Source organism: Bos taurus, chromosome 24 (genome assembly GCF_002263795.3).
Source record: "Bos taurus isolate L1 Dominette 01449 registration number 42190680 breed Hereford chromosome 24, ARS-UCD2.0, whole genome shotgun sequence".
Lineage (NCBI taxonomy): Eukaryota > Metazoa > Chordata > Mammalia > Artiodactyla > Bovidae > Bos > Bos taurus.
Genome location: NC_037351.1, coordinates 61,879,155 through 61,906,864, shown reverse-complemented (window position 1 = coordinate 61,906,864; position 27,710 = coordinate 61,879,155). Strand labels below are relative to the sequence as shown.

At 43.9% G+C, this 27,710-nt stretch overlaps 1 protein-coding gene across 1 annotated transcript; it reads left to right on the top strand.

The window, feature by feature from the left end:
- The first annotated feature begins 23,554 nt into the window (after window positions 1-23,554).
- Window positions 23,555-27,492, top strand: LOC100337223 (serpin B4). Its single transcript, XM_024984459.2, has 4 exons — window positions 23,555-23,685; window positions 24,738-24,880; window positions 25,175-25,330; window positions 26,673-27,492. Exons 1-4 carry the CDS (start codon window positions 23,562-23,564, stop codon window positions 27,075-27,077), a joined length of 828 nt encoding a protein of 275 aa, XP_024840227.1. The 5' UTR covers window positions 23,555-23,561; the 3' UTR covers window positions 27,078-27,492.
- Window positions 27,493-27,710: the final 218 nt, after the last annotated feature.

Sequence of the window (27,710 nt, the reverse complement as noted above, 5' to 3'; positions counted from 1 at the left end):
GTTCATTGCTTTTCCTTTTTTTTCTTATCAACAAAGTATAAGCGAACCAACCCACATAGAAAAGGTAATTTAGAAAGATATTGTCATATATAAAAATTCAAAATAGTAGAGCATGATGAGGTTGAAGAGGTGGACTGTTACCGGAGTGTGAAAGGCTTTATAACCCGTGTTAAGAACTTAAATATAGGAGTCCAGAACTCAGAGATGGAATACGAACTGAATCTCTAATTAGATTAGGAAGACAATACCAGGAATAGACAGATAACAGAGTTACTGAGAGAGCTGTGGTAATCATAGCTGAAGGCAAGAATGGGATCAGACTGGGGGAGTATACAGTGAGAAGAAGGGCAGGCCTGCACGTGACCCTGAAATACACAAATACTTAAATGTCAAGTATTAGCAGTATCTATTTCCTAAAACATAGCTCTCCTTAGGCCAGGAGGAATCTTTTGGAGGTGACAGACATGTTTACTACACAGATTGGGGTGATGGTTTCACAGATGTATTCTCATCTCAAAATTCACAAAGTTGTATACGTTAAACATGTCCAGCGCTTTCTACATCAGTCATACATCAATAAGGTTATTTTTGAATGGAACATAGTGAAAATATTTATGTGGTTTAAAAAATAAAAATACAGATAATAGAAGTTTAATAAAGAATCTCATGTTCATACAAAATACCTCTCCCCAGGATACCACCTGGTCCCCATTGGGTTGGCCAAAGCTAAAAAGGCTGTTCAAACCCCGTGTGGAGAGAACATGGATCAGTCAGAACTCTCCTATACATCTGGTAGGGATACAAAAACTGCAACCACTTTGGAAAACAGTCTTATAATTTTAATTTTTCCATCTTTATTAAGATATAATTGACCCGTAACACTGAGCAAGAAGAAGGTGGACAACGTGTGGATCTGACCCACTGATTTTCTGCAAAGTGATCACCATCCCAGCTCACACTGATACCTCTGCCACGTCACATCATTACCATTTCTTCTTTGTGAGCTGTTTTTGTTCAAGAAGAGTTGTCTCCTTCTTGATCTCTTTGGGGGACAGGAGGCTAGGGTGTCCTAACACTGCTATCTGGGTGATGTTCTTCCAGAAAACTTAAAAATCTCCACGGTTGAGCAATGTCCTTCTAGAGAAAGTCTTTCTCAAGTGTGCAAGATACTCATATTGGTACTTTCTTGTAAAGTCAAATGTATACTGACCAGACAATCTAGTAATTCCATGACTTGATTTTACCCAGGAGATGTGAATACCACCATCACAAAAGGACTAGCATACAAATGTTCATTGAAATTTTATTCATAACGGCTGCTGCTGCTGCTGCTGCTGAGTCGCTTCAGTCGTGTCCGACTCTGTGCGACCCCAGAGACGGCAGCCCACCAGGCTCCCCCGACCCTGGGATTCTCCAGGCAAGAACACTGGAGTGGGTTGCCACTTCCTTTTCCAATGCATGAAAGTGAAAAGTGAAAGTGAAGTCGCTGAGTCGTGTCCGACTCTTAGCGACCCCATGGACTGCAGCCTACCAGGCTCCTCCATCCATGGATTTTCCAGGCAAGAGTACTGGAGTGGGGTGCCATCGCCTTCTCCGTCATAATGGCTGAAAAGCTGGCAAAGCCTCAAACTTTTATCGGAGCTTGCTTTTTTTTTTTTTTCCGGAACTTTTATAGAAACAAAAGAACAGAAATCTCTGATTCCTACAGCGACATAGATAAAATTCCTACACACTACACTGTGCAAAAAAGCAGCTGAACAGGAAGAGTGCATGTTATGTCATTTCTCTATGTGACAATCTTTTAAAGAGTAAATTTACTTACATCTCAATACAAAAGAGACCTTTGAAACACTTAGAGCAACATGATCATGGGAAATGAAAACAAAAAACACCAAAAAAAGATAAATGATTACTAAACATGAAAGCTAATATTTTACTCCAATATCATCTGTTAGTGAGATGAATCAGAGCTTAATTAGGGCTTCCCTGGAGGTCAGACAGTGAAGAATCCACCCGCAATGCGGGAGCCTCGGGATCGATCCCTGGATGGAGAAGAGCCCCTGGAGAAGGGAATGGTACCCACTCCAGTCTTCCTGCCTGAGAAATGCCATGGACAGAGGAGCCTGGCGGCCTACAGTCCACAGGGTTGCAAGAGTCAGACACGACTGAGCAGCTAACACTTTCAAAGCATAATTTCTCTGTGCTTTTTCATTTAAGATAAAGATGTAGACTCTTAAACACTTACTTGTTCCGCATCTAACATAGAATACTGAACTTTGTTAATAGCAGTTTTTAAATTAAAATAACACTTTTTAAAACTTTTTATTTTGTATTGTGGTATAACCAATAAACAACGCTGTGATAGATTCAGGGGAGCAGTGAAGAGACTCAGCCACACACACACACGTTTCCATTCTCCCCCGAGCTCCCCTCCCATCCAGGCTGCAGGTGACAATGAGCAGAGGTTCTGTGCTCCAAGCACCAGTCAGCTGTTTATCCGTTTTAGATGTCGTGGTGTGCACCTCTCTCCCCAGCGCGCTGACTGTCCCTTCCCACACCCTCCCGCCTGGGGCCCTAAGTTCCTTCTCCAAGTTCGAGTTTGTTTCTGTTTTATAACCAAGTTTATTTGTGCTGTCTCTTTTAGGTTCTGCACATGAGGTGTTATACAGTATTTCTCCTCCTTTGTCTGACTTACTTCACCCAGTGCGATAATCTCTAGGTCCATTCATGTTGCTGCTAATGGCATGATTTCATTCTTTTAAGAATCAGAATCCCAGGGATAGAGGAGCCTGGTGGGCTGCCGTCTGTGGGGTCGCATGGAGTCGGACATGACTGATGTGGCTAAGCAGCAGCAGCAGCAAATGTTTCTAGAGATAAACTAAATGAAGAGTTGGAGAAGGAAATGGCAGCCCACTCCAGTATTCTTACCTGGAAAATCCCATGGACAGAAGAGCCTGGCAGGCTACAGTCCATGGGGTCACAAGAGTCAGAACTTAGTGACTAAACCACCACCATCACCAAATGAAGAGTCTATCTATCACAGGAAAAAATGTTTTTGACCAGACTGTTAAAAATACATTTTATGCATTAATTGAATAATACACACCAAAATTACTTCCATGACTTCTCTCCAAACTCATAAAACTTTTTAGTTTGGCTTATATGATGGCTGATCGTACTGGATTGACGAAAACACCCCCCTTCCACATAAGAAAATTCATGCCTAATCATAGGTTGTGACTTTATTTGGAAGTAAGTCACAGACATAACTACTTAACACAAGATCATACTGACTCAGGGTGGACCCTAACTCAATGACTAGGATCCTCAGAAGAAGAGAAGAGACATTCAGAGGAGAGTCACGTAAAGACAGACGCTCAAGCCCAGGAACTCTAGGGACCATCGAGCCTGCAAGAGGCAAAGCTTTCTCCTCTGGAGCCTTCAGAGGAAGTGTGTGCTGAGAACACATTGATTTTAGGCCCCAGGCGTTCAGAAGAGAGGGAGAATGAGTGCCAGTGGTTTTAAGCCTCAGTTTCAGGTATACCACGGCGCGCGTCCTAGGAATCCGACATGCTGCTTGAGAGCAGAAGGGAGCCCCTCACACTCCCCTGCCTAAACTGCTGGATGACCTTAATTAGCTAGTGCAAAACTCAAGTATGTCAGCAATTTTAAAAAATATTTTCAAACAGTCACATACATACAAATGAAATAATATTACAAATCAAAATTCAAGGAAATTCTTTGATTTGAGCAATACATCTTTGACAAGAAGTACAGATAATTCACATGTTCTGCCAAGTGACCGTCACACACAGGGAGGACATCACTGCAACGAGTTAGAGCCAGGCATCTCTTGTGCAATACTAGATACTTACCGGAGTCTATGGAGTTGATGCTATCCTGCTTGGATCACTGAGGAACTGAAGGTGGTGCTGACAGCTGTCCCTGGAGGTCCTGGTGACATATGTGCTAAAGCCAGCATCATTTCTAGGAACACAGAGGCTGCTTCTGGAAGCCATGAAGAGGGAAATGTACAGTGCTGTCATGGTCTCTGATGGGATGAGATTCAGGAAGTCATTTGTCACCTACTGTAAAGGATCCTTGCAAACCTCCCTTGTCGCTTAGTCCCTGCTTCTACCACCGTGGTCCACACCCTTCACTAAGCCCAGGGCCAAATCCTAGAAAATAGCTGAGAACCCTTTCTCTGAACAATGAATCACTAGGAAGCCATAAAAATACGATGATTAAACACATCATGTGACCATCCCTACATGCAAATGGAATCAAGAGCCTTCATCCAAATCTGAGAGGCCAGCAGTCAGTGGTTCCTAGCTGATGCACAAAGAAAAGGCTCTCTTTCTGTTCCAAAGATACACTCATCCTAGTGAAACATTAGCAAAGACCCATAAAAGCTGAGGCAGGAGGCAGTGTCATTTTTCTGATAAGGCGAGAAGCTATACAATAAAATTTTAACTAAAAGGGCAACCCACTCCAGTACTCTTGCCTGGAAAATCCCATGGACAGAGGAGCCTGGTAGGCTACAGTCCATGAGGTCGCAAAGAGTCAGACACGACTGAGCGATTTCACTTTCTTTTCACTTTCAAGGAATTAATCAGTCCTTCATTAAGCTATAATAATCCATTAGAATGCTAAATGTCAATCCAAAACTAATGAAAGGAAGGGCTGCAGGAATGGTTCTGGAGATGGGAGCTGTGGAGAGGATGGAGAACGGAGTGGGAGGGAGGGGAGAGAATGGCACGGAGCTGAGAGAAGTGGGCCAGGGATCCTCGTCGGAAGCTGCTGCTGGGGTGGGTGAGCACCAGGCAGAACACAGAGAGCACCTGACGTCCATCCCCAGGCAATGAAGAAACCTGGTGGCTTCCCTGATGGCACTGATGGTAAAGAACCCACCTGCAACGCAGGAGACCCAGGTTCCATCCTTGGATAGGGAAGATCCCCCGGAGAAGGGCATGGCAACCCACTCCAGTGTTCTTGCCTGGAGAACCCCATGAACGCGGAAGCCTTGGGGGCCACAGTCCATGGGGTGGCAAAGAGTCGGACATGACTGAGGGACTAACGCTAAGGGTGGCCACAGGAAGTGAGTTTGAGAGAGAAGGTCAGAGGTGTGGAGGACAGCTGAAGATAGGATTCCAAGAAAGAGGACTCAGCAAGAGACGAGTCTTTCAGAAAATTCACTGTAAAGACTGAGAGGGGACCATCAGGAGGCGATGAGGAAGCCACTGTTGGGCTCCAGAAGGGAAGTTTCAGAGGTGTGATTGGTTAGACTACAGTGGATAGAGGGGCACGCGAGGAATCCGCTCCCACCTGGGTTAGCCTCAGCCTGGAAAACAAAGCACAGACGCTGTCAGTGTCTCGGTGTTTCTGTAGACAAACCACATGTAAAGCAGATGATTCTCAATGCAAATCATCTATCACAATAGGCGTTATATAGCACCCAGCCCATCCCTACATTTCTCCAGCAAGCACGTCACCTACGTTCCCAGAATTACATTTCAGTGATCAACTGTCCCTCTTTCCCACCCACAAGTAAAATGGTAACTACTCATCACTTTGCAACATGCTTTTTCTTCACTGGACACTCTGTTTGAGGATGTATCCTCTTTGGCACATGAATATCTGACACATTTATGTTCATTTCATTTATGAACATAAATGAACAATTATGTTCAGATTAATTTTTGCCCTTTCCTTCTCCAGGGGATCTTCCCAACCGAAGGATCAAACCTTTCACATTGCAGACCAAGTCGTTGCCATCTGAGCCACCAGGGAAGCCTATTTATGTTCACAGCTGCTGGATATTGTGTAAACCTTTATTTCCCTTCTTTAATATACATATTTTTTCTACTGTCATGGTCAACAGTTCTGGAATGCACCTCCTCAAATATGTCTCCTTCAGCACAGCATGTGCGTTATCACAGGGTGCATATTTAAATAGAGTCTTGGTGAATCTTAATTATACTGCCAGGAGAAACATCAATAACCTCATATACGGAGATGACACCACCCTTATGGCAGAAAGGGAAGAACTAAAGAGCCTCTTGATGAAAGTGAAAGAGGAGAGTGAAAAAGTTGACTTAAAGCTCAACATTCAGAAAACTAAGATCATGGCATCCAGTCCCATCACTTCATGGCAAATAGACCGGGAAAAAGTGGAAACAGTGGCTGACTTTGTTTTGGGGAGCTCCAAAACACTGCTGGAGAAGGCAATGGCACCCCACTCCAGTACTCTTGCCTGAAGAATCCCATGGACGGAGGAGCCTGGTGGGCTGCAGTCCATGGGGTCGCTAGGTGTCAGACACGACTGAGCGACTTCACTTTCACTTTTCACTTTCATGCATTGGAGAAGGAAATGGCAACCCACTCCAGTGTTCTTGCCTGGAGAATCCTAAGGACGGGGGAGCCTGGTGGGCTGCCATCTATGGGGTCGCACAGAGTCGGACACGACTACAGTGACTTAGCTAGCTTAGCTTAGCTTAAAATTACTGCAGATGGTGATTGCAGCCATGAAATTAAAAGACGCTTACTCCTTGGAAGGAAAGTTATGACCAACCTAGATGGCATATTTAAAAGCAGAGACATTACTTTGTCAACAAAGGTCCATCTAGTCAAGACTATGGTTTTTCCAGTAGTCATGTATGGATGTGAGAGTTGGACTATCAAGAAAGCTGAATGCTGAAGAATTGCTGCTTTTGAACTGTGGTGTTGGAGAAGACTCTTGAGAGTCCCTTAGACTGCAAGGAGATCCAACCAGCCCATCCTAAAGGAGATCAGTCCTTGGTGTTCATTGGAAGGACTGATGTTGAAACTGAAACTCCAATACTTTGGCCACCTGATGTGAAGAGCTGACTCATTTGAAAAGACCCTGATGCTGGGAGGGATTGGGGGCAGGAGGAGAAGGGGACGACTGAGGATGAGATGAATGGATGGCATCACCGACTCAATGGACATGAGTTTGAGCAAGTCTTGATGACTGTAGCTTTGTAGAATAATCTGAAGCCAGGAAGGTTGATTCCTCCAGCTCCATTCTTCTTTCTCAAGACTGCTTTGGCTATTCGGGTTCTTTTGTGTTTCCATATGAACTCTGAAATTTTTTGTTCTAGTTGTGTGAAAAATGTCATTGGTAATTTGATAGGGATCTCACTGAATCTGTAGATTGTGTTGGTAGTATGCTCATTTTCACAATATTGATTCTTCCTACCCAGGAGCATGGAATATCTATCCATCTGTTTATGTTATCTTTGACTTCTTTCAATAGTGTCTTATAATTTTCTGTGTACAGTTCTTTTTTCTGCTTAAGTAAGTTTATTCCTAGATATTTAATTCTTTTTGTGGCAATGGTGAATGGGATTGATTCCTTAATTTCTCTTTCTGACTTTTTATTGTTAGTATATAGAAATGCAAGTGATTTCTGTGTGTTGATTTTGTATCCTGCAACTTTGTTAAATTCACTGATTAGCTCTAGTAATTTTCTGATACTATCTTTATGGTTTTATATATATAGTATCATCTCATCTGCAAACAGTGAGAGCTTGACTTCTTCTTTTCCAATCTGGATTCCTTTTATTTCTTTTTCTTCTCTGATTGCTGTAACTAGGAATTCCAGAATGATGTTGAATAATAGTGGTGAAAGTGGACACCCTTGTCTTGTTCCTGATCTTAGGGAGAATGCTTTCAGTTTTTCATCACTGAGAATAAAGTATGCTGTAGGCTTAACATATATGGCCTTTACTATGTTGACATAGGTTCCTTCTATGCCCATATTTTTGAGAATTTTAATCATAAACGGTGCTGAATTTTGTCAAAGGTTTTTCCTGCATCTTTTGTGATTATCACACGGTTTTTATCTTTCAATTTGTTAATTGGTGTATCACATTGATTGATTTGTATATATTGAAGAATCCTTGCATCCCTGAAATAAACCCAACTTCATCATGGTGTGCAAGCTTTGTGATGTGTTGCTGAATTCTGTTTGCTAAAATTTTGCTGAGGAGTTTTGCATCTATGTTCATCAGTGATATTGGTCTGTGGTTTTCTTTTTGTGTGTTGTCTTTGTCTAGTTTTGGTATCAGGGTCATGGTGGCCTCGTAGAATGAGTTTGAAAGTGTTCCTTCCTCCACAATTTTTTGAAAGAGATTTAAAAGGATAGGCATTAGCTCTTTTCTAAATGTTTGATAGAATTCTCCTGTGAAGCCATCTGATCCTGGGCTTTTGTTTTTGGGGAGATTTTTGATCACAGCTTCAATTTCAATGTCTTCTCATTGGGTTGTTCATAATTTCTATTTCTTCCTGGTTCAGTCTTGGAAGTTGAACTTTTCTAAGAATCTGTCCATTTCTTCCAGGTTATCCATTTTATTGCCATATAGGTGTTCATAATAGTCTCTTCTAACCCTTTGTGTTTCTGCCTCATCTGTTGTAAACTCCTTTTTCATTTCTAATTTTGTTGATTTGATTCTTCTCTCTTTTTTGATGAGTCTGGCTAAAGGCTTGTCAATTTTGGTTATCTTCTCAAAGAACCAGCTTTTAGTTTTATTCATCTTCACAATTCTTTCTTTCATTTCTTTTTCATTTATTTCTGCTCGAATCTTTACGATTTTTTCCTTTTACTAATTTTGGGGGGTTTTGTTCTTCTTTTTCAGTTGTTCTAGGCATAAAGTTAGGTTGTCTGTTTGATGTTTTTCTTGTTTCTTGAGGTAGGGTTGTACTGCTATAAGCTTCGCTCTGAGAACTGCTTTTGCTACATCACATAGGTTTTGAATTGTTGTGCTTTCACTGTCATTTGTTTCTAGAAACTTTTTGATTTCCCTTTTGATTTCTTCAGTAACCTGTTGGTTATTTAGAAATGTATTGTTTAATCTCCATGTGTTTGTGTTTCTTACAGTTTTTTTTTTTTTTTCCTTGTAATAGATATCTAGACTCATAGCATTGTGGTCAGAGAAGATGCTTGATATGATTTCAATTTTCTTAAATTTACTGAGGTTTGATTTGAGACCCTAGATGTGGTCTATTCTGGAGAATGTTCCATGTGCACTTGAGAAGAGGGTGTATTCTTCTGCATTTGTATGGAATGTCCTGAAGATATCAGTGAGATCCATTTCATCTAATGTTATCACTTAAGACTTGTGTTTCCTTATTGATTTTCTGTTTTGATGATCTGTCCATTAGAGTGAGTGGGGTGTTGAAGTCTCCTACTATTAATGTGTTACTGTCCATTTCTCCTTTTACATCTGTTAGTGTTTGTCTTATGTATTGAGGTGCTCCTCTGTTGGGTGCATAGAGATTTACAATTGTTATGTCTTCCTCTTGGACTGATCCCTTGATCATTACTTAATGTCCTTCCTTATCTCTTGTAATCTTCTTTATTTTAAGGTCTGTTTTATCTGATATAGGATTGTTACTCCAGCTTTCTTTTGCTTCCCATTTGCATGGAATATATTTTTCTATCCTCTCACTTGCAGTCTATATGTGTGTTTAAGTCTGAAGTGGGTTTCTGGTAGACAGCATATATATGGGTCTTGTTTTTGTATCCATTCAGCCAGTCTGTGTCTTTTGGTTAGAGCATTTAATCCATTTAAAGTAATGATTGATATATATGCCCCTTTTGCCATTTTCTTAATTGTTTGGGGTTGATTTTGTAGATCTTCTTTCTTCTCTTGTATTTCGTGACTATATAAGTCCCTTTAACATTTGTTGTAAAGTTGGTTGGGTGGTACTGAATTCTCTTAACTTTTTCTTGTCTGAAAAGCTTTTTAGTTCTCCATCAATTTTGAAGGAGATCCTTGCTGGGTACAGTAATCTTGGTTGTAGATTTTTCCCTTTCAGTACTTTAACTATATCCCACCATTCCCTTCCGCCCTGTAGAGTTTCTGCTGAAAGATCAGCTGTTCAATGTGTGGGATTTCCCTTGTATGTTACTTGCTTTTCCCTTGCTGCTTTTAATATTCTCTCTTAGTGTTTAATCTTTGTTAGTTTGATTAGTATGTGTCTTGGCATGTTTCTCCTTGGGTTTATCCTGTATGGGACTCTCTGTGCCTCTTGGACTTGATTGTCTTGATTTCCTTTTCCATGTTGGGGAAATGTTCAACTATAATGTCTTCAAAAATTCTCTCATATGCTTTCGTTTTCTCTTCTTCTGGGACCCCTATTATTTGAATGTTGGTGTGTTTGATATTGTCCCAGAGGTCTCTGAGACTATCCTCAGTTCTTTTCATTCTTTTTACTTTATTCTGCTCTTCAGAAGTTATTTCCATCATTTTATCTTCCAGCTTACTGATTTGTTCTTCTGCTTCAGCTATTGATTCTTTCCAGAGTATTTTTAATTTCAGTAATTGTATTGTTTGTCTCTGTATGTCTATTCTTTAATTCTTCTAGGTCTTTGTTAATTGATTCTTGCATTTTCACCATTTCGTTTTCTAGGTTTTTGATCATCTTTACTATTATTACTCTAAATTCTTTTTCAGGTAGTTCGCCTATTTCCTCTTCATTTATTTGGACATCTGTGTTTCTGGTTTGTTCCTTAATTTGTGTGGTATTTCTCTACCTTTTCATTATTTTTTTTAACTGACTGTGTCTGAGGTCTCCTTTTCCCCAGCTTCAAGGTTGAATTCTTTCTCCCTTTTGGTTTCTGCCCTCCTATGACCGGTCCAGTGGTTTGTGTAAGCTTCATATAGGGTGAGATTGGTGTGAGCTTTTTTGTTTGCTTGTTTTCCTCTGACGGGCAAGGCTGAGTGAGGTGGCCACCCTGTCTGCTGATGACTGGGTTTGTATTTTGTTTTGTTTGTTGATTGGATGAGGCAGCCTGCACAGGTGCTACTGGCGGCGGGTGACGCTGGGTCCTTTTCAAGTGCTTTCCTTTGTGTGAGTTCCCGCTATTTGATACTCCCTGGGGTTAGCTCTCTGGTAGGCTATAGTCTTGGAGTCAGTGCTCCCACTCCAAAGGTTCAGGGCTTGATCTCTAGTCAGGAACAAAGATTCCACAAGTGGTTTGTTATGGCATTACGTGAGATAAAAACAAATACCCAAAAACGAGAAAGCAAAGATGAACCCCAGCAAATGGCAGTTACAAAATCAGGCAAATAATAATTAAAATGATGGAATATGCACAACACATTTACACCCATAAGCAAAGTCAAAACAGTCCAACAAAAATAAAGTAAATTGACCTGGTGAACAAAGGAAACCAAAAATCATATTTACCAGTTAAGACAAAACTGACTAAAGCACAAACTGGAAAACAAAACTAAAGCAAGGTGCCAAATGGGGATAAAGCAATGAAAATAAAACTAGCAAATATGTTGAGAGGAAAGGAAAGAAAGAAAAAATAGATATGCAAAGTTAAATAGAGGTAGATAGGATTTATATACAGTGAAGATTAACTGCAAGGGGAAAAGAACAGTAGGAAAAGCAAACAAAGGAATAAATGTATAAAAATAAGAATAGTAATAATAAATTTTTAAAAAAAGAGGAAAGAAAAAAAAAAAAAAACAGGGGTAAGGGGGAACTCCATAGACTGCAAAAGCCCAATGTAGAGGCAGAGGTTTATAACAACAATAAAAAATGTGACTGAGGAACAAAAAACTCAAAAGCTTAATTAGATTTCATGGTGCCAATAAAATCAACAAAACAGCGGGTGAAAAAAAAGAAAAAAGAATCCAAAAGAATCTACAGAACAAGTCAAAACAGAATCTACAGAGCAAGTCAAAAGATAAGAATAACATAAACATAATAATAAATTCTTGACTCACTGCTGTCAGAGTCCTTTCCCTCGCTGGGAGTCAGTCCACCTCACCTCCCTGGGATGCCCTCCAACACTGTACTGATCTCTAGACCTGCTGTGGGGGCAGCTCAGATTCTAACCTGGTCCTACTCCTGTGTGTTCTTCCCTCCAATGTCCACACCTATCAGAAATAGTACGTTTTCTTTCATGGGAGCTCTCAAAATCCTTTTATATATTCCATAGACACAGAGTCTGCCTAGTTGATCGTGTGGATTTAATCTGCAGCTTGTACAGCCGGTGGGAGGCTTTGGGGTCTTCTTCCTTAGTCACACTGTCCCTGTGGTCTTCAAATGTGGGGTCTGCCCCTGAGGCTTCCCTAGAGGACTTGGGTTTGCCCCTGTGAGGACCACGTGTGGAGGTGGTGCAGCTGCTTGGGTTGCAGGGTTTCTGGCAGCACCAGGTACTCAGGGGAGTTTGCGGCTAGGGCAGCAGGAAATACAGTATTCGAGAAGGGTATGGCAACCAGTATCCGCCAACACACTCCAGTATTCTTGCCTGGAGAACCCTCCTGACAGAGGAGCCTGGCAGGCCACAGTCTACAGGGTCGCAAAGAGTTGACACGATGCAAGCCTGCATGCATAGATGCAAGATTTTTTTGCCTGTGTCAGCTCTGCTGAGAGTTGAGTGTGAAGGTGGTGCAGCTGCTTGGCTTTCGGGGGCCCTGGCAGCGCCAAGTGTTCAGGGACACAGACTGCCTCAGCCGCAGGAGTTATGGCCCTGAAAGTGAAAGTGGAAGTTGCCTGGTCATGTCCGACTCTTTGCAACTCCATGAACTAGAGCGTCCATAAATTCTCCAGGCCAGAATACTGGAGTGGGTAGCCTTTCCCTTCTCCAGGGGATCTTCCCAACCCAGGGGATCTTCCCAACCCAGGGATCAAACCCAGGTCTCCTGCATTGCAGGCGGATTCTTTACCAACTGAGCTATCAGGGAAGCCCTATCAGAGTCCTTCGGAGTCTTTTTTCGAGCCTCTTGTAGCTGGCGATCAGAAGGCCTCTTTGGCCAGTCTTTCTTCATAGCTCCACCCTTCAGGCACTTAGACAGCTCCCTGGCTGGGGTCCTTCTCTGTAGTTCAGCTCATCAGGCACTTAAAGGGGCACCCTGGGTGGGGTCCTACTCTGTAGTTCAGTGAGTCAGGCATTTGATGGGCCAGCCTCTCTATTGTTCAGGAGCCAACTGTGGCCAGAGAGAGGCTATGGTGATGGCTCCACCCCCACGTGTGACTCAGGAGTATCGCCTTGCTTCCATGGCTGCCTGGCTTTCCTTCACAGGCATTTTCCACCACGATCTCCTCCCTCACATCCCCTCGATCCGTCTCTCCACAGTCAACAGCAGCCCTCGCTCTGGGATTGCCCCACAATCCCTAAACTCCAGCTCCCAGCTGCTGCGCCTTCCAGGGGATCTGCATCCCTGTCTGGGGTGTGTATGGCTGTGGCAAGGACTGTCTGATTCTCCTTCCATTCAAGCTGTCCCAGATCCGCTGTTTCACTCTAGCCTTAAATGTGTCTCCTCTGACTCAGACAATCGCCCCGATGTGGGGATCGGACCCCTGCTTCAGTGCCCCCACCCACCAAGATCCAGGCGGGTGCAGTCCTGCTAACACTCCGGTTTTTCCCCCTGGTTCGGTCCTGCTGCCGAGTTCTGCGTGGTTCTATATATTCTCTTCCCCCGGCAAGGTCCTCCCGTCAGCTCTCAGCTGGTGTTCTGCATGCACGTCTGTGTCTGAAGGTGTATGTGTCCATGGAGAGAGACGTAGTCCACATTCACCCACTCCTCCACCATCTTGTTCTCCCTCCAACAATCACATATCATGAAATATTCCCAAGTTACTTGGACTATCTAGCATTTTTACAAGCACTGTATCAGTAAGTCTCCTCTACATCACACTGTTTCCTACATGATACCAATACTTAGAATTTTTTTAATGTCAGTTTTATTGCTATTAATCTCACTGTCGTAGTAAGTGCATTTTGCTGACCTAGAAAGATTAAGAATCTTACTGCTGTAAACATATCTTTTTTTTTAGGATTTCCTGGTCAAGATCCATGAAAAATGTCTTTCAGATTTCTGTTGGATGACTTTCCTATCCCATCATAAGAAAGCAGCTGAGCCCACACATTGTCACAGCAGCAACTAGCACCACAGTGGCTGAGGCCCTACACCTGTCTTGCACTTGCACTTCATGCCCCACCTCCATCGCTAATAACTTGATGCTATGTGTGCCCCAGTCCTGTGCCCTAGTGCCTCTCGGCACGTGCCTCTCAGTATGGGCAGCTGTTGCTGCTGCTCTGTCGACAAGTCGTCTCTGACTCCTTGTGACCCCAGGGACTGCAGCACACCAGGCTTCCCTATCCCTCAATATCTCAGAGAGTTTGCTCAAACTCATGTCCATTGAGTCGGTGATGCCATCCAACCATCTCACCCTCTGTCATCCTCTTCCCCTCCTGCCCTCAATCTTTCCCAGCATCAGGGGCTTTTCCAATGAGTCAGCTGTTTCCTGACTCAATATGGGACAGATTCAATCCCCAAATCCCAGTCAAAGATGTTTCTTCTAAAGCTATTTGCTCACTATTCTAGTCAAGTGTCTAGCAGAAAACAATTGACTCCGGTCAAAGTAGGTGATAAAGCAAACTTGAATAAGGGGACTATACGAAGTATGCTCAGGGCTTCCCAGGTGACACTGTTGGTAAAGAACCAGTCTGCTAATGCAGGAGCTGTAAGAGACTTGGGTGCAATCCCAGGGCCAGGAAGATTCCCTGGAGGAGAGCATGGCAACCCACCCCAGTATTCTTGCCTGGACAACCCTGTAGACAGAGGGGCCTGGCGAGCTACAGTCCAAGAAGTCACAAAGAATCAGACATGGCCAAAGCAACTTAGCATGCATGCACACATGCACAAAGAATGCCAGGGCTAAAAGAAACCAAGGAAGAGTGGGGACGCGTGCAGGGACAGCAAGCGTGAGGAGACCTTGCCACGCCTAGACCTACAGCAAGGGCAGGAATGGTGGCAAAATCAGGAGAAGGGAGCTGTGGCTGCAGAAAAGCTGCCCAATAAGGTTCCCGGGCTTTGGCAAAGAAATGCAGCCATCTCTCGACAGCCAGGCTGAGAGGAGCAGGGTGACTGAGCAGCCCGACCTCACCAGCTGCAGGTCTACTCTTGGTGCCTCCCACAGACCAGATGCAACACTCCCCAGAGGACCAGGACCCTGATTATGTCTCCCTGCATCTCTGCCTCCTGGGGACACAGGAGGTTGAGACAGTGAAAGATGAAACTGGAGAAGCAAAATAAAATCCCACGCATACGCACGATTTCCCATGTAATCAAATTTATTCTTCCCTCTGGAACTTTACCACTTCATTAATGCTCCAGTGACAGGAATTATCAATAATTAACATTGCTTTAAATAAAGTGCATATTTAAATAGATAAGGAAGACCATGGATCCAAATTGCAAAAGAACAAAAGACATGACTACATTTTCACAAACAAGGAGATTGAACTGGAACAGAGCTGCAACATTGAATAAGCATGGATTCCATCCGTTACCTATGGAACACAAGGTTGGAAGACACTGAAAAAGCTGAACGCATTGAGGATAAAGAGCAAAATCTTAGACGAGGGAGAGGCAATCAATTAGTGAATATTAAGGAGTAATATACAAGATGACAGGTAGGCACATGGTAAGATAGCTGCATGTCAGAAACTTGACAAGGGACATCAAGACAAAGAAAGAACAATGGCTGGAAATGAGTGGAAACAAGAGAAAGAGAAGACCATGTTTTCTGGCTTCACAATATGAAGCAGGAGAATGAGGAGGTGCCTCTAAGAAAAGATCAGAGAACATGCAATCCTGGAGAAAATCCACATTTCAGATAAAGCAAGGAGGAAGAGGGACAGTCCTAGGAAAACGGAGAACCTAGCAGATTTCCTGGCAGCAGAACAGGAAAGCCAGGATGAAGCGAAGTGGGACTTGAGAGATCCGCAAGCGACAGGGTGGAATGGTGATAAGCAGAGAGTAGAATGGCTGTCTTGGGTGGAATTGGATCCACGGGTGTTGGGGGGACCGTGGTGATGAACGAATTGTCTCAGTCTCCCATGGCACACCTACAAACGAGAGCATTCCCTGACTAGGGGAAAGCTGCGATCGGCAGATACCCTGTTATTGGATGCTTGGAGGATCTCCTCAAGTAACCAACTTACCTGCAGTTGGGCACAACTGTACCCATGCCCCCGAGGTTGTGCAGCTCAGTGATGCTGACAAATCACCGCACACCTCACAAGGAAGGAGAAAACAATAGGAAAACAGGAGCTATTCCTCACCATCCCACTAGAAATAATGGGATGGATTCTCAAAGCATCACTTCCTCTTCAGCTTTATTGGGTTCCTGGACTCACGATGCCAGTGAGGTTAGCGTATTTAGAAAATACCCAAAGACAGGTTGGCAAGTACTGACTTGCAAAATCCTCTGAGATTTGCTGAGTCTCCTGTGACACTGTATGATATCACAGTGTCTTAACCTTGTCTATTACACACCAGGAGCATTTTTCAAAAGGAGGGAGAGAAAGGTATCACACGGCTTCTTATTTGAACTAACCCAGGTTCACTCTAAAATTTTAGCAAAACCCTGATCCTTATCAGTTAGTTGCTCTTCCTCAAAGCCAGCCTCTGCACCACAAGCCTTGGTAATTTACTCACAGGAGGAATCAGCTCAGTCAGTGGCTCCCTTGAGTCCACGTCTCCTGCTCTGTCCCCTGGGCTTCCTCCAGGCCCAGCTGGGGCTCCTTGCTTCTGCCTCTGGGCTCAGAGCCCTTTCTTTGAACCCAAAGACGTTCACCGTGTTCCGGCCGGGGGGCTTCCCTGCTCTCTGACAGTGCCCGTGACGCAGCCTTGACTGGGAGCTCTTATTCCTCGTGTTTGTTGTTTTCCATCCTGGGTCTTTTCTCCTGCTATTTCCTTCTTCTTTAGACTCAGCTCCCCCATCAAACTCCAGCAGACTCCATCCTCACTCAGCCCACCAGTCTCAGCTCAGGGGTCTCTGACCTCCAGTGTCATTCGGGGCTCAGGACACACATAACCAGGAGGAGCCCTAAGAGCAGCAGGGCTGAGCTCAGGTATCATCTTTCCAGTTTAGACGCACAGGTCTCCCCTTCCTGCAGTTCGTGTCTCCATCCCTGTGCTTCTGGGACTCTGTGGTGGGTGAGTCTTCCTGTGAGTGAGTGAGCGAGTGAGTGACAGCAGACTCAGCTGGTGGCAGAGGTTAAAAAAGGAGCAAGGACAGTAACAAACCTGGAGGCGAGCAGAGAATCAGTACCGCACACACGTGCTTCCATCACAGGCTGGTGGGAAAATAAATGGAGCAGCTGCTGGGGAGGGCAGTCTGGCGGCTCTAAATCGACTTTCCGTGTGACCCAGATGTTTCACTGTTGGGTAAATGCCTGAGATATTAAAACAAATGTCCACAGTGAAGTTTCTAAATTTTACGCAGCCCCAAGACAGCATCTGAAACCCAGCCTTCACTCCTAGTGACTGTGAGACTCACAGAGGAAAATCTGAGGACCCACTTCCACCCCTCCAGATTTTGTGGAAGGACATGATCTCTCTTGAGAGGGCAGAAGATGCAGGTTCTTTTCATCTGAACACAAGGAAGTTTGTCAGTAAAGGCCCAGAGTCTGTCTCCACACCTCCCTCTGGGGAGTGGATACACACGTAGTCTCCTGAGCCATGTACCTGCCTGGAGAGCTCACCTGGGCAATTCACTGCCTTAGACACCTGGGCTTCTCCTCCCCACCATGCTGTGCCTTGTTTCTGTCTTTGAGAAATGGGGGAAACAACGGATCTGCCTGAACATGGCGTGAAAGGGGGAAATGGGTGAATACATACCCCCCTTAGTAAAAGTCAACAATTTATGGCATCGTTCTGTTATTGGAACGCTGAACACATGAAGAGAATGTGGCTCCAGTGGTAAGAGACTTAACCATGACATTCAAAGAACACAATTCCCTGTCTCGTTTCTCTTACACGCTTTTGACTCTGTCCTCCTGAGCATGAATCAGAAGTTGGTGAGCTAAAGAGCACGATGACCGAGAAATGTCTTCATCAGTTCAGTTCATTTCAGTTCAGTCACTCAGTCGTGTCCAATTCTGCGACCCCATGAATTGCAGCACGCCAGGCATGCCTCTCCATCACCAACTCCCAGAGTTCACTCAGACTCATGTCCATTGAGTCAGTGATGCCATCCAGCCATCTCATCCTCTGTTGTCCACTTCTCCTCCTGCCCCCAATCCCTCCCAGCATGAGAGACTTTTCCAATGAGTCAACTCTTCGCATGAGATGGCCACAGTACTGGAGTTTCAGCTTTAGCATCATTCCTTCCAAAGAAATCCCAGGGCTGATCTCCTTCAGAATGGACTGGTTGGATCTCCTTGCAGTCCAAGGGACTCTCAAGAGTCTTCTCCAACACCACAGTTCAAAAGCATGAATTCTTTGGCACTCAGCTTTCTTCACAGTCTCTCACATCCATACATGACCACTGGAAAAACCATAGCCTTGACTAGACAGACCTTTGTTGGCAAAGTAATGTCTCTGCTTTTGAATATGCTATCTAGGTTGGTCATAACTTTCCTTCCAAGGAGTAAGCGTCTTTTAATTTCATGGCTGCAGTCACCATCTGCAGTGATTTTGGAGACCCCCAAAATAAAGTCTGACACTGTTTCCACTGTTTCCCCATCTATCTGCCATGAAGTGATGGGACCAGATGCCATGATCTTCGTTTTCTGAATGTTGAGCTTTAAGCCAACTTTTTCACTCTCCACTTTCACTTTCATCAAGAGGCTTTTTAGTTCCTCTTCACTTTCTGCCCTAAGGGTGGTGTCATCTTCATATCTGCAGTTATTGATATTTCTCCTGGCAATCTTGATTCCAGCTTGTGCTTCTTCCAGCCCAGCGTTTCTCATGATGTACTCTGCATAGAAGTTAAATAAGCAGGGTGACAATATACAGCCTTGACGTACTCCTTTTCCTATTTGGAACCAGTCTGTTGTTCCATGTCCAGTTCTAACTGTTGCTTCCTGACCTGCATATAGGTTTCTCAAGAGGCAGGTCAGGTGGTCTGGTATTCCCATCTCTTCATAATGGACCTCAATTTATTTTTATGATACATCTTTTTGTAAGAATGAGAAAACTGCTCCCCAAATGACCCCTGTTTATTTACATCTTGTTCCTCCTGAGAGCAGGTGACTCTCTCAGGAAAAAGAGCTTCCCTTTGACAATAGAACTCGGGGACCAGCTGGGGGACTGTCAGGAGGATGGGTCACAGGGAGGACCGCAGCCCAGGTCCCGCTTTTTGGGAAAGGCAACTGATACCTATTTCCCACACACGGCTGAGACACTTTGCCAGTATCTCTTAAACTGAGAATTTGAAATATTTTCCTAGTTATGCAAATAATTCTCAAGGACATCCTCAGGTTGGACCAGCTCTCAGAACATTAAATAGAAAATGTAAGCTATTTAATCATTTTTGTTAGAAGTGGTCTTAAGGAAAATTCAACATGTAAGAGAAGACAGGTTTTTATGGGTTATGTCTGTTTGGAAATGGCAGCTCAAGGCATGTAAAGAGGTCGGAGCTTGCCTGTACTCTCAGTGGTCCTAGGCCCCTACAGGTATTTCACAGGAGCTAGTGACTGCAGTTCTCAGTTTCTTCTGGGATGAGAAGGAAGTACAGGAACTGCACAATCATCTAATCTTCACTCACAGAGACTTTGTGCTTATGAATGCGACAGTACCTGGTGAAGAAATCAAAAGCTGATCTACTTGAAATACCAGCTGCTTTGAGGCACTGGAGGCGGATAGAGAGGGATATATCCAGGGCTGAGCCCTCCTGGCACACAGGCTTGCAGACCACCTGCCCAGCTCCTCCAGGAACACAGGTAAGTGCTTCCAGAAGCTCTGTGTAACTCCAGGAATCCTTTCTGAAAATAACAAGGATTATGGTCTTTTTTTTATGACTGCCCTGGTGGCTCAGATGATAAAGCAGCAGCCTACAATGTGGGAGACCTGGCTTCAATCCCTGGGTCAGGAAGATCTCCTGGAGGAGGAAATGGCAACCCACTCCAGTATTCTTGCCTGGAAAATCCCATGGAGTCTGTCCATGGGGTCTCAAAGAGTCAGACACAACTGAGCGACTTCACTTTCACTTTCATGGTCTTTTTTTTTAATGCTGCTTCTATTAATATTTCTTTGGTATGGTGGTACTTCACTTATTCTCCCAGAGCAAAAGTAAAACACCTTTTTTTCCTCCTGATTTAGTTCTTAGATTATTTATTTATTTCCCAAAAACCTTGCTTCTTTGGAAGCACATGTGATCAGGGGTAGGACGTCCAAGACCCACAAATCCTTCAAGTAAGATCCTTCTATAGAGGAAGGTGCCTAACAGGAGATGGCTGAATGTTACCACAACAGTCTTTGCCTGGTGTCTGTTATGAATCATTTTTTACCCAGTCTTAATGTAATCACTAAGGAGGAAAAGATAAAGATATTCTATTACTTTTTCACAAATGTTCTTTAAAAACTAATTTCAATAGTCCTCTAGTTATTAAATGCATACTGTTCGTTTTAAAAGGCTTGAAAAGTAAGAAGAGAAATGTTGATTGCCAGAATCACCCACCCCACATATACAGCATTTTAAAAAAATTATTACAGTATTACAGACTAGCCTTCGTTCCCTAGAGTGATGATGAAATGCGTCTGATGCTCTTCCAGGAATCCCAGACCACATCCAGCCACCATGAGTTCCCTCGGTGAAGCAATCATCCACCTTGGAATTGATCTGTTCCATCAGATCAGACAATCAAAGAAGGAAAATATCTTCTATTCCCCTTTAAGTATCTCGTCAGCCTTAGCCATGACTTACTTAGGGGCCCGAGAAAACACTGCATCACAAATGCAGAAGGTGGGTGGCAGCTGCCTTTCCGTCACAGGTTTGCATGGGTTGTCTGCTGGCTGCTGTGCAGATGACCACAGGTCTGGCTGTCCCCGGATCCCACGGGAAGCTCAAGCAGCCCCACGACTGGGTGGGCACAGAGAGGGGCACGCACTCTCCCGCAGGGCTCCCCACCTGCTTCCTGTGCCTGGACTTCCTCTGGGGGCTGGGGTGAAGCTCTCCAGTTGCCCAACAACCAAAGGTGAGGCTTTAATGGAAGAGTTCACTGGAAGTGAGGCCCTGACTAAAATCCACGGGAGACCTCTTTACATGTTTCCTCAATGATGAATGAGAAACGAGACACGGTTCTTTAAAGTGGACAGCGCTCAAGCAGCTTTGTGTTTTCCACACACAGACTGTGTTTTTTAAGGATGAAGCTTTCACTCAACATTTCTGTGTGCTTTTTGTTTCCTCTTGAGTTTGTCTCGTGAGGGGCGGTTATTTGGTATATAGTTTTGTCTGTGGGTATTCTTTTGTCCTTCCGTTCTTTCTTTTTTACTTACTCTGATGTGTATAGATCATTACAGACTCCTTGTCCGACTCCCTGTCTTCTCCAGGTCCTTCACTTCAATGAAATCACAGAGAACCCAAGAGGAAGAGAGACAAGAAATCCCGTGAGTCAGAGAGCATTGGATGTAGAGAGGGTCATACGTCCAAGAGGGCCATAGCTTAAACTGGGGATTTCAGATAGACTGGGAAAAGTCCATTTTTAGAGGTCATGCTAGGCAAACTGGAGAGAGTTGTTTCTCAGTTCACATGTGCACGCGTGGGAAATCATTTCAGTTATGTCCTACTCATTGTGACCCCATGAACTGTAACCCTCCAGGTTCCTCTGTCCGTGGGATTCTCCAGGCAAAAATACTGCAGTGGGTTGCCGTACCCACCTCCAGGGGATCTTCCCACCCCAGAGACTGAGCCAGCATCTCTCATGTCTCTTGCATCAGCAGACAGATTCTTTACCACTGGCACCACCTGGAAAGCCCTCTCATTTCACATTACATGCTTCTTTACTTCCCTAGTGGCTCAGACGGCACAGCATCTGCCTGCAATGAGGGAGACCTGGGTTCGATCCCTGGGTCAGGAAGATGCCCTGGAGAAGGAAATGGAAACCCACTCCGGTACTCTTGCCGGGAAAATCCCATGGACGGAGGAGCCTGGTAGGCTACAGTCCGTGGGATCACAAAGAGTCAGACATGACTGAGCAACTTCACTTCACTTCCCGTCCCTTCACTTATTTACTTCATATCTTTGTTTTTCTGAAAGGAGAGAAGCATATGCTTAACATCAGGGACTCTGAAACCTGAAGGAGCTTCAAATAGTGATCTGCTCTTCAGGAATGAGGAACATGGCAAAAATACGATGGCTCTCAGCCACAGTGACTCCATCCCAATTAGCCAGGGGCAATAAAAGGGTTGCTGCATCGCACCCAAATACATTCAAATAGGACAGCAGGGCCAGGAAACTCTGGTAAACGCTGGTAAACTCTGGAAACTCTCATAAAGGTTATATATTATTATATAGAATAAATGAGTATATTAATCCCAATATGTTCCTATAATTGCATGGTTTTAATTAGCTCTTAGATTAAGAGCAATAAGCATATGATCAAGTATATTATGGAGTATTTTGGAAAATGAATGAGAGCTACGGTTTATCTAAATAGTCTAAAACTCTTAGCCAGAAAGTGAGAGATTCTGAACTCAGACAAGCCTACATTGAAAAAATTATCTGTATCTCCTTGGAGAAGTTTCTAAGCTCTCTGAGCTCTCCTGTCTTCATGCGAATGGCACTGAAGACTTAGAGATGCTGAGGTACAGCTGTTCCCAGGCTATCTGGCACCCACTGTTCCTACACTGGGAAGTGTGGCCATCACAGTAAAGAGCCACAGATCACAGTCAACAGGTCTTAGAAGGTAATCCCCCAAAGGATATAACAGGGCATCGAATCACAACATAGACGACACACAGAGTTCATGTTCTCACACAGCTGGTGACTTAGAAATTCTCTATGGCTCCAGGCCTCCAGGAGCTTATGTTTAGCTGAGACCTTTACCCTAACCGCTGGAGACGACTGAGAGACAGTGCAATAATGGAATGCTGATGCATCTCTAGTTCAACAGAGAAAAGGTTGGAGTGTGTTAGAGCAGGAAGAGAGAGTTACCTGGAAGATTTAATGTAAAGATTAGGAAAGCTAATTCCAGTAACACGGGCCAATTAGGGGAAATAACCACAACCATCATCCCTGGGGATACCTCCCTCTAGACAGGGATCCAACAGACCCCTGGGGGTGTACTGTTTACATTGACAGAGACTCCAATGAGCTCACGTTTTGACATTTGAAGGTTGAAAGGCCAGGAAATGTTCATCATCACTTTCAAAAGCTTCTGATGGAATTAAAGAAATCCACTGATGCCTATGAGCTGAGTGTCGCCAACAGGCTCTACGGAGAAAAGGAGTTTCGGTTTCTCCAGGTGAGTTTCCTGGTCTGTCACGCCTTTGGTCTGCATCCCGGGTCCTCGGGCCCCATCTCCTAATGGGGGCGGGGGGTGCAGAGGAGCCTGGGGACCCACATGGGGAGATTTCTCCCAGGGGCGCCAGGCTCCCCGACCACAACCGCACCCGCTGGAGTGTCCAGAGGCTGATAGCACACCAGTGAGGGGGGGCTAGGGATTGGCTTGTGAACTCTGCTTAATCAGGATTTAACACATTTAATTTAATTTGGGAATACCTACATAGTTACTGATAAATTACTTTTCATTCTTGCTATCTTCCTGCTCATGTCATAGGAATATTATGGATAATGTTATGGATAATGTTCAGAAATTTTATCTAGCCAGTGTGGAATCTGCTGATTTTAAAAATGCTGCAGAGGAAAGTCGAAAGATGATTAATTCCTGGGTGGAGAGCCAAACCAATGGTAGGTTATGAGAGAGTCACTCATTAAAAATCACGGCTGAATCCTCGCTGTGTGTGAACACGGTGCTGGACCCTGACCGGGCTGTCAGGAGCAGGGGTGAGACGAGACTGCAGAGGGTGGGGAGGCCCTGCAGGGGGTGGACGGTCCACGTCATGCAGAGAGAAATGGGCAGGTGGGGCTCCCAGGACCAGCCCCCTGCAGGCACAGCTGAGCCTGGATGACAGTGTCTTGTGCATCCCAAGTCTCTGCTCAGGCTTCAGGTTAATTCGTAAGTGTTTCTTTTAATTAGAGGCTTAACTTCTGGATTATGATTCCCTAAGAGAAGATATTAGAAAGGTTCCCTTTGCTAATTGGGAAACAACCTTCTCTCCCCCAAACCACCCTTTCTGCAGAAATGACCCTGCAGTAGGAGGTGTCTGGCCCATGTCCCCCTCCCACAGGATTGTCATAGGTGTCTTCCCCTCCCAGGGCAGGTGGTTGGACAAAGTCTCCCTGTCCAAAACAGAGCACCAACCTACAGCAACTCAACGTGGAGAATGAAGATGAAGACCCCTCAAGGAATGGTGTCTGCCACGTGCTCTAGATTACTGGGTGCATGTTGATTGTCCAGAAGAGTATTCTGGCTACTTCCTCAGAATATTGAGCTCAAATTTCAAAAGACAGAGACAGAGGAAGCAAGGAAGAACAGGAGAATGAACACAGGCTGGAGGAAACAGGAGAAGACGCAGGGCAGGCAGTGAGGGAAGGATGCAGAAATGTGATTCGTGGAAACTGTATCTAGAATCAGGCCATCGGGGCTTCTTGTGAGATGACTGAGGCTCCCACACACAGAGACTGAACACCTTCCCAGTCAGGAGCAGGGGCGTCTGCACGAGGGTGACTCCATCAAGCTGGGGCCGTGAGCAAAGCCTCACCTGGTGAACCACTGGGCATGGAGTCCCTCACGGGCTGACTTGTGTGAATATTTAATCATCAGTTGCAACTTTCTAAACATCTTCCAGACAAACCACTTGTGCCTTTCATGACAGACTTTTGATTTTCTGTCTTTGCAGAAAGAATCAAGGATCTGTTTCCCAAAGACTCTCTCGACAGCTCTACTGTTCTGGTTCTGGTGAACGCCGTCTATTTCAAAGGGCAGTGGAACCAGAAATTTAAGGAAGAAAATACTGTGGAGGAAAAGTTTTGGCTGAACAAGGTATTGTCTGTAATTAATATATAATAATGTAACATAGCTCTCTGTACAATGTGAAAGTTAAATACATATTTGATCATTTCCTTTATAACTGCGAGTAGAAGTAGGATCTATCGAGGCTGTCTTTTTTTGCCTTTATTTAGTTGGTATAGGTGAAGAAACTCTTGTCTCTAATTCACAGATTTCCCAAACTATCTCTTAGAAGGAAGATGAGTTTGGTATCTCAATAAGATTATCTTTTTTTTTCTTTTGGACTAATGCCCATTTAGCATTTTTGGCCACATGAATTTATTGCAGGATGAAAGCAAACCTGTGCAGATGATGAAACAAACCAATAGTTTCAATTTCATGTCACTGGAGGACGTGCAAGCCAAGATCCTGGAAATCCCGTACAAAGGCTCCGAGCTAAGCATGATGGTGCTGCTGCCCGATGAAGTAGACGGTCTGCAGGAGGTAAAACCTGGTGCCTGTGGCGCTTCATGCTGCTGCTTACATTGCTGGCGACACAGCGCCTGTGCGGGCTGCTCACAGAAGCAGTGCTCACAGAATGCTGGTGATGTGCCAGGAGAGCAAAATACTGGAGTGTGTCATTTCTTCTCTGTTGAGTCTAATGGAAAATCATGAAGGAGAACTTGGCATCCTGTCACTTTCCAAAAAAATAGACCTTATAGTGTGATATGGAAGAATATGTAGAAAATCTTAACTTCACAGGCCCCAGTAATACTCTGAGAAAACTAGAATGCCACTTCAAAAAGTAATATGCTTGGCTCACATGTGAATATTTTGCAACCGTCAAAACTTCACCTACTCCAGTCTATTCATTTGAAGACAGGGGAGACTAAGAGTCAAATGTAGGTGACTCTTTCACTCATGAACAACATCAAACAAAGTAAAACACTGCTGAGCTCCATTCTGCAGACTGAATCACGTGCTTCGTAGAGAGCAGACAAACCAACCTATCTTGATGCTCACTTTCTATTCAGACGCATTCTCTCAGAGTTCTTTGGAGCCTCATTGCTGGGAATTAAAAAAAAAGTGAATCTTCCTTTTAGCATTGTTATATTGGTTCAAGATAATTTGTAAAGAAACCAATAACAATATCCGGCATGTAAAAGTCATTCCATAAATGGCCATCTGCAATTACTGTAATACCAATGATGCTGAATTTGCAGTGAACTTGCCACACGTAAAATATATATGCGGTAGCTTAGGGACTAACACACGATGCCTAAAAATGTTAATTAAGTAAACACATACACTGAATCTCTACTTAATGGTGGTATTATGTAACAATTTAAACTTGATCAGAGAAACATATCTATACAGGAAATGTTTTCAAATACATCAAGCAAGTAAAAGGAATAATAATGGGTTGTACACTATAATTATATCATGCAAAAACTATGCACAAAAAGACATTAACAAGACAAGACTATTTGAAAATGAAACATGTAGTGATCTGGCAACTTAAGAAGTGAAGATATATAGTTCATCTTTTACAAAATAAATTTATTTAATCGTTCTGCTGTTATGTATGGATATATATACACATATATATACAGAAGGCTCAGTTTATCATATAACTATTACAAAATATTCAGCTTATACAATGAGATTACATGCTGTATATAAATATATGTATATAGTATAGTGAGTTTATATGTATAATAGAACTGAACCTCCTGTATTCATGTTTACTGTGAAGACCATCGTTTTCCAGACAGTTCAATCCTAGGTTAGGTGGGCTCCATGACCGCTGAGAATCCTGACAGTTGTTCCTTTTCCACTGTTACAGCTTGAAGACCAGCTCACTGCTGAGAAGTTAATAGCGTGGACGAGCCCACAGAATATGAGGAAGAGACAAGTGGACTTATACCTGCCTCGGTTTAAAGTGGAAGAGAGCTACGACCTCGTGCCCACACTGCAAGCCCTGGGGATGGTGGACGCCTTCCGTGATGGGGTGGCCGACTTCTCGGGCATGACCGGGGGACGCGATCTGGTGGTGTCAAAGGTCTTCCACAAGTGCTTTGTGGAGGTGACCGAGGAGGGCACGGAGGCCGCAGCTGCTACTGGTGTAGAAATTATTGAAAGAGCAGGAAGAAATTCTGAGAGTTTCCGCTGTAATCACCCTTTCCTGTTCCTCATCAAGCACATCAAGACCAACAGCATCCTCTTCTGTGGCCGAGTCTCTTCCCCTTAGACGTCCTTGGGCAGCGGCCACACTCGGGGACATCAGAGAGCTGTTCCCGGAGCTAGAATGCTGGTGTAACAGGTTCCCTTGGATTCGTTTTCCTTTCCAAACGTATAGTCACCACTCACAATGTATTGGATAAAATATTGTTTGTCTGTCTCTATCTTTTTACAAAACATGTAACCTACTCTATTCCCCATGAAAACACCTCCTTGGACAAAGTGTTCACTATATTTTAAAAAGTTATTTCCATACTCTATCTTCTACTAAGTTTGAAATATCATAGCTCCTATTTCAAAAGTTATTTTTACTTTTCAAACCTAGACATTCACATTGAGTTCAGGTGGTATGTGGGACACTTACATGTCTAAATTTTTAATTTTCTGAAATACATTATCAATAAAACCATGGCCTGTTCATGTCACTTGTTGCTCATCATTTTTTGTTTTCAACAAAGTGCAAGTGACCCCCCACACGTGGAAAAGATCATATAGAAAGATATTATCCTTTATAGACATCAAAATAGTGCAGCATGATGAGGTTAACAAGGCAGACTGCTGTCAGAACATGGAAGGCTCTGTAACCCATGTAAGAGCCCAAATATAAGCGTCTAGAACTCAGACTTGGGATGTGAACTGAGTC